The sequence below is a fragment of the Loxodonta africana genome, chromosome 7 (genome assembly GCF_030014295.1).
Source record: "Loxodonta africana isolate mLoxAfr1 chromosome 7, mLoxAfr1.hap2, whole genome shotgun sequence".
Lineage (NCBI taxonomy): Eukaryota > Metazoa > Chordata > Mammalia > Proboscidea > Elephantidae > Loxodonta > Loxodonta africana.
The window spans coordinates 33,483,890-33,492,088 of NC_087348.1; the positions used below are offsets into that span (position 1 = coordinate 33,483,890).

Consider the following 8,199-nt stretch of genomic DNA (forward strand, 5'->3'; position numbering starts at 1 on the left):
TAAAATTTTAAACTGAATCTTGCCTCATTATTACAACTGCCTCTATTTCTGCCTTACTAATAGAGGTAGGATTTATAACACATAGGAAAATTATATCAGATGACAAAATGGTGGACAATCGCACAATACTGGGAATCATGGCATAGCCAAGTTGACACACATTTTTCTAGGACACAATTAAATCCATGACGGGAGGGTTGAATCATGTTTTTACATCTTATTTTATTATTGTGAAATGAGACCTATTAATTCTGAAAAAGGTTTAAATGTACTTAAGAAAGAGACATCAGAAAATTTTCCATCAACTAAAATAAATTTCTGGTATTAACTGTAGTATAACTCATCACATAGAGTATAAATCTATAGCCTCAATGGAACCGTTTTATGCCCCCCCAAAATGACTCGTATTTGTCAAGAAATGAAAATCTTAAAAATATATTTTGAACAAAACTAGTCATTGGAAGTATACACATAATAAATATTTTTAATCATTTATAAGTTACTAAATGGGAAGAAAGTTTTACCACACTTATAATTACACAGGGCATTTCTGAAGGAGGAGTTTTTAATTGAAAGTAGATGATGCATTTATCTTCCAGATCATTTGCGTTTTCTGGTCCAGATCTTCTTCATGGCGTTTTTCATCTCTGCATTTCTCAGAGTATAGATTAAGGGGTTCAACATAGGAGTGATGACAGTGCAAAATACAGTCAAAATTTTATCTATTAGTAAGGTGGAGGGAGGTCTCACATACATAAAAATACAAGGGATAAAGAAGAGGGCCACTACAGTGATGTGGGAGCCACAGGTGGATAAGGCTTTGCGCCTCCCTTCCTGACTAAGATTCTTCAGGGAATGTAGAATGACTCCATAGGAGATGAGTAACACCGTAAAAATGACCACACATATTGCCCCATCATTGGCAACCACAGTGAGACCAATGATATAGGTGTCAGTGCAGGCAAGTTTTAATAAGGGGTACATGTCACAGATGAAGTGGTCTATGACATTGGGGCCACAGAAGGGAAGGTTGTAAACAAAGAGAAGCTGAACTACAGCATGCACAAAACCTCCAATGCAGGCCACCAACAGCAGCAGAGCACATACCCGTTGGCTCATGATCATCATATAATGCAGGGGTTTACAGATAGCCATGTAGCGGTCACAAGCCATGACCACCAGAAGTAAAACCTCAGCACCACCAAATAAGTGTCCTATAAAAAGCTGAGTCATGCAAGCTTGGAAAGAAAATGTTTTCTTCCCATAGAGTAAGTCTATAATCATGTTTGGGGTAACTGTAGTAGAATAAACAGCATCCATAAATGATAAGTAGCCAAGAAAGAAGTACATAGGGGCATCTAGTAGTGGGCTGACCACCACAGTCACAACAATGAGGACGTTGCCCACCATTGTCACAATGTAGATGAACAAGAACAAAACAAAAAATATTTTCTGACTCTGGAGATTCTGAGTGAGGCCCAAGAGGACAAATTCAGTCACATTGTTCCTTTGTTCCATATGTTCTTCTGTGTATCCTTATTTCAGAGTTCAGAACGAATTTACCTGTAAATATATGATGAGTAGTGACTTTTTGAAATCGCCAGTTAACTTGTTTATTCATTCAACAAATAGGCTTAATGATTTACCAGGCTCCATCACTGTCCCAGATGATAAGACTGCAAGGATTTATTAAAACATGGTCCCTGACTTTAGTGATGGTAGACTAATCGAGAGGCAAATTACAAATATGCATGGAAAAAGTAGAGGTTATTAAATATTGGGACTGACATACTAATTTACATCTGGAAGAAAATAAAATTGTATCTATAGCTAGTACAATAAACAAAAATAAAATAGAAATCCCGTTAAGATTTAATGCTAAAATAAAGTACAATTTATATTTATTTTCAAGTCAGTAAAATAAATTATTTTCTACATTCTAGGAATAGAAAAATCTTCCTAACTAATAACTGAAATCCCAATTAGACATATTTCAAAAATTTTAAAAGGATTTTTAAATATACAATAAACACAGTCTATAGACAAAAATACCTTGGCAGAAAATATGTCTAAAATAGACAAGTAATTCTAATTAGTTAATCACAAAAAGACGAACACCTAATAGAAAATATGTCTAAAATAATTCTAACTAGTTAACCAGAAAAAGAGAAACAACCTAATGGCAAAGGATATAAACAAGTGATTAAAAGAAGAGCACATCCAAATGGCCAACAAACATATGATAGGATGCTGAAACTGACCTATAAATAGTGAAACGTAAAATAAAATAACAGATATCACTCTACACCCATTACATTGACAAAAAAGCTTTTAAAAAATATTAACAGCTATAACTGGCAAAAACAGAGAAAAGGGCCTTCTCTTCCATTGCTAGTAAAAATGTTAATTTTATAATATTTATCTAGCCATCTCTATCGAAAACAAAAATGCATTTACTTTTCGTCACAACAATTACACTCTTTAAAACCTATTCATGGGAAGTAAGGCAACAGTACCTAGAATATACTCATGGTATATTTTTGCTGCATTATCTATAATGGCATTAAATAACATACATGAAAGAAAAATAAGTGAATTCCAGTCAATAGAGAAATGGTTGAATATATCTAAAAAAAAAAAATCCATTAAATGGAATAATGCATTTGAAAGAATGAATTAGAACTATGCTGGTACCATTAGAGAAATTCCTACAAGGTACTGTTGAGTAAGAGAGAAATGAGCATAAAACTACCCATAATATATTATCATAAAACAAAAATAAAAATATAAATGCATCAGTTTATAAATGTTTGTATATGATTATATAAGTATAGGAAAAATATGGAAGGGAACATTTTCGTTGTCGTTATAAACAGGTTACATTTATGCTGGCGATGTATGTGAATGAATGAAATGATGAGAAGGCAGATTTCAAAACAAAGAAAACTGCACAAATTCAAAAAAATTATGTCAAAATATTATTGATATTCACCAGCTCTTTTATCTCTTAAAGTGATCCTAGGGATGATATTCAGATACTCTCTAAGTCTCTATTGACATTGACTTCAATATCAGACTTCATAATTCTGCCTGACCTCCTCTTCACAATATATGGATTGTCTGTGTTTCTAAGTATGGCCAAGCCTTCTGCATGTGCAGTAGGTTCCATAGTCTTTATTGCACTCAAAACAGTGCTCCTGTAACTGTCCCCTCCATTCTACATCATTAGTTTTCCTCTCTGTTTTATATTACTCTGTCCACAAATTCATACAGTATAATATCTCCATTGGTTAAATAATCTATTCCCCAACTCTACATCTCTTTCAAGTGAGCAACCCAACTGTCTTTTCTTCTTCATAAAAAACACCCTCACCTTGCTAAATCTAATGGTTCATTACACTTTTTTTTCTTACGCAGCCTATCTTTCCTACAAATTAAAGTGATAGCTTGCTTGCATAATAGCACTTTAGGTTCTTGCATCACTTTCTAAGAATTCAAGTATTAACAAGCAATGCTTCAGAACACTACAGTTCATCCTACAATGATATTTACAAATCTCTACCCATTAAAATAGCCCCCAAATACTTACCCTTAAATTAGTTTTTAAGAACACTAATGTTAGAGAAAGTAAATGTACTCTGGGTCTTTATAGGATGAAAATATCCAAGGGAAAATTACAGAATTGAGTCAAAACTCATATATTTTATTGACCAAAAAGCATCTCTAACACACCTGACTATCGGAATCACATAGAAGAATTTTCAAAAGTCTACGATATTCCAAGTCACACTACCAATGTGCTCTTGCATGATCTAAAGCCTAGTGAAGACTCCTATGTACAAAAACACGTCCTCAGTTACCTGCATAATGAGACAGTCATTCAGCACAAATTCTGGATTGTGGTGCTTCTCCTGTGTCCTAAAAGATAATATCTTCATGCCCTGATGTCATCTCTGTGAACACAGAGAGTAAGATGGTACATACACCATATCTGGATCAAGAAATGTTTCCATGTGACCAACTATTTCCACGCTTCAAGAAGTCTGTCTCATCTCAGATGTTCAGAAAAATGATAGCTTTTAAATTGTTGATATTTTCAAGATGGATATCAAAAATGGCCTGAAACCTGAGGGAGGCCCAAGATGGATGACTAGGTAGAAGCTACCTCGGATCCCTCTTGCAACAAAGGCTCAGAAAAACAAGTGAATCAATCACATACATGACAATCTACGAACCCTGACCATCAAACACAGATCTAAAGAGTTGACCTGAGTGACAGAGACTGAGAACGAACAACCACGGGGAAGCAGTGACTGTTTTCGAAGCCTGGAGCCAGCATCCCAGTCAGAAAACCTGGGTGCCGGGCTTTGAACTGGGCACAAGGGAGCTGAGCACGGCATCCTGAGATGGCACAAACACAGGTCGCAGCCCTAGCCCCCAGAAGTGACCTCAGGGGAAGCCCAGCCAGTGCATGCAGGCAGCGCATCAACGCGGCTGACAGGAGGAGAAGTCACCAGGAGTCAGCGACTGGTTTTGGAGCCTGGAGTGTGGCGTCCCAGCCGGGAAACCTTGGCACTGGGCTTTGGACTCAGAGAAGAGGAACTGACCATGGCTTCTGGGACAGCACAAGCACAAGACACGAGCCTGACCCTTGGGGACAATCTCAACCCAGTCAATGCACACAGGCTACACAACCCTCGGGAATCTCAGATAAAACAGTCATCGCCAAGCAAGATAAGTAACTTTGTCTATATTCTGGGGTGTTACTCTCTCCTATCTATCTGATCCCTTCCCTCTTCTTCCCAGGTGGCTTCATTAACATTGGAATTTCCTGAGCCAGAGAGTGAAGTGCTCTGTGTTTTTTTTTTTGTTGTTGTTGTTGTCTTTTCCTAACCCATTCTCCTGGCCTGAGAATAGCAGCTACAAAAAACCCAGGGACCAAAAATCCTTCCCTGACTTTCCAAAATTGGACTAAAAATACAGAACCAGCTCCAGCCAAGCATATGAGATCCACGGTATTGGGCTCTCATCCCTACAGGGAACAAGGTGGCTATTAAAATGTAAAGGAATTTCTGATAGGGATCTGACTGTAATTGTTTTAGCAGATTACTGGAAAGACAAATTTCCCAGGCCTGATATTTCTGCGTATTAAACAGAGCCCTCACTGACTCTCAAAAGGGAACTGAGGGCTGAAGCTCCACCCAGACCACCTAGCCTCCTGCCATAGGGGTCTGAGAATGGTGACACCTACAAATCAGTAGGGGTACATGAATTGGGTGCCTAAGGTACTGCTGCAGAGCCTACACACCAAAGTGCTTTGGGAATAGAGACACAACTACCTCACTGGCACTTGGGGGAAGCCTGTCAGCATCCTGCCCCCCTGGAGTGTGACCCCCTGCTGCTACTAGAATCTGGTGCACACAACTATCACCACCACTCCTCTAGGTGGAGAGGTGACAGTCTGCACCACACACTTGGTGACCCAAAATCAGATTCTACTCAAGAATAGTGAATGTACTCTTAGGCTTAAATATCTGGTAAGAGCCCAAACCAGCTGGTAATAGGACATAAGTGATTCAAGGGCTACAACAATCAAGACAGCACAATCTAGTAGTCCATCTACATATATTGAAAGAAAACAAAGCAAGATAAGACTCAGTGAGCAAATATAAAATAAATCAATACAATATCTTATAAATGGCTCAGAGGCAGCAGTTGATATCAAATCACATAAAGAGGCAGACCATGACTGCTTCTATAAATCCCCAAATTAAAGAATCAAAATCTTTCCCAAATGAAGAGACAATCCTGGAATTGCCAGATGCAGAATATAACAAACTAATTTACAGAATGCTTCAAGACATCAGGGATGACCTCAGAAAAGAAATATGGCAATCTAGAGAAAAAGCCAAGGAACACACTGATAAAGCAGTTGAAGAACTCAAAAAGATTATTCAAGAACATAGTGGAAAAATTAATAAGCTGCAAGAATCCATAGAGAGACAGCATTCAGAAATCCAAAAGATTAACAGTAAAAAGACAGAATTAGACAACTCAATAGAAAGAGGAACAGAATTGAGCAATTGGAATGCAGAATGGGGGAAGTGGAGGACAAGGCAATTGACACCAATATTTAAAAAAAGAAAAATCAGATAAAAGAATTAAAAAAAATGAAGAAACCCTAAGAATCATGTGGGACTCTATTAAGAAGAATAACTTCATGCGATTGGAGTTCCAGAACAGGGTGGCATAACAGAAAATACAGAGAGAATAGTTGAAGGTCTGTTGGCGGAAAAATTCCCTAACATCATGAAAGACGAAAGGATATCTATCCAAGATGCTCATCGAACCCCATATAAGATTGATCCCAAAAGAAAACCACCAAGACATATTATCATCAAACTTGCCAAACCAAAGATAAAGAGAAAAATTTAAAAGCAGCCAGGGATAAAAGAAAGGTCTCCTACAAAGGAGAATAAATAAGAACAAGTTCAGACTACTCAGCAAAAACCATGCAGTCAAGAAGGCAATGGGATGACATACATAGAGCACTGAAGGAGAAACACTGCCAGCCAAGGATCATATATCCAGCAAAACTCTCTCTCAAATATGAAGGTGAAATTAAAACATTTACCGATAAACACAGCTTACAGAATTTGCAAAAAAACAAACCAAAGCTACAAGAAATACTATAGGAAATTGGTCAGAAAATCAATAATATCAGATACCAACACAACACAAGGTCACAGAACAGAACATCCTGATATCAACTGAAATAGGGAAATCACAAAAACAAATTAAGATTAATTTTAAAAAGAAAAAAGTGCTCAAAACAGGGAATCATTGAAGTCATTATGTAAAAGATCACAGTAATCAAAAAGAGGAACTTAATACAGGAGGCATAGAACTGCCATATGGAGAGGAAAACAAGGTGATATAGGACGATACGAGTTAGGTTTTTACTTAGAAAAATAGGGGTAAATATTAAGGTAACCACAAAGAGGTCTAACAACTCCATAACTCAAAATAAAAACCAAGAAAAACATAACAGTTCAGCAAACATAAAGTCAACTACTATGAAAATGAGGAACACACAATTTACAAAGAAAAAGTCTCAGCAGAAAAAAGTAAGTGGAAAAATGAAATTGTCAACAACACACACAAAAAGGCTTCAAAATGACAGCACTGAAAACATACTTATGTATAATTACACTGAATGTAAGTGAACTAAATGCACTGATAAAGAGACAGAGAGTCTCAAACTGCATAAAGAAACACAATCCGTCTCTATGCTACCTACAAGAGACACACCTTAGACTTAGAGACACAAACAAACTAAAACTCAAAGGATGGAAAAAAATATATCAAGCAAACAACAAGCAAAAAAGAGCAAGAGTAACAATATTAATTTCTGACAAAATAGACTTTAAAGTTAACCCACCACAAAGGATAAAGAAGGGCACTACATAATGATTAAAGGGCCAATCTGACCAGGAAGATATAACCATATTAAATATTCATGCACCCAATGACAGCGCTGCAAGATACAAAAAACAAACTTTAAAAGAACTGAAAAGTGAAATAGACATCTCCACAATTATAGTAGGAGACTTCAACACGCCACTTTTGGAGAAGGATAGGACTACCAGTAAGAAGCTCAATAGAGACACGGAAGACCTAATTGCTACAATCAACCAACTTGACCTCATTGACTTATAAAGAACACTCCACCCAACGGCTGCAAAGTATACTTTTTTTTCTAGCGCACATGAAACATTCTCTAGAATAGACTACATATTAGGTCATAAAACAAACCTTTGCAGAATCCAAAACATGGAAATATTACAAAACATCTTCTCAGACCACAAGGCCATAAATTGGAAATCAATAACAGAAAAATCAGGGAAAAGAAATCAAATACTTGGAAACTGAACAATACCCTGCTGAATAAAGACTGGGTTATAGAAGACATTAAGGAGGGAATAAAGAAATTCATAGAATGCAACGAGAACGAAAACACTTCCTATGAAAACCTCTGGGACACAGCAAAAACAGTGCTCAGAGGTCGATTTAAATTGAAAAATGCACACATACATAAAGAAGAAAGAGTCAAAATCAGAGAAGTGTCCCTACAACTTGAACAAATAGAAAGCGAGCAACAAAGGAATCCATCAGGCACCAGAAGAAAACAAATAATAA

At 36.8% G+C, this 8,199-nt stretch overlaps 1 protein-coding gene across 1 annotated transcript; it reads right to left on the minus strand.

Moving 5' to 3' along the window:
- Positions 1–503: 503 nt before the first annotated feature.
- On the minus strand, positions 504–1,518 carry LOC100674288 (olfactory receptor 4A15-like). The gene has a single exon (XM_003422328.3). The coding sequence runs from the start codon at positions 1,516–1,518 to the stop codon at positions 601–603; it is 918 nt and encodes a 305-aa protein (XP_003422376.2). The 3' UTR covers positions 504–600.
- Between the last annotated feature and the right edge of the window lie 6,681 nt (positions 1,519–8,199).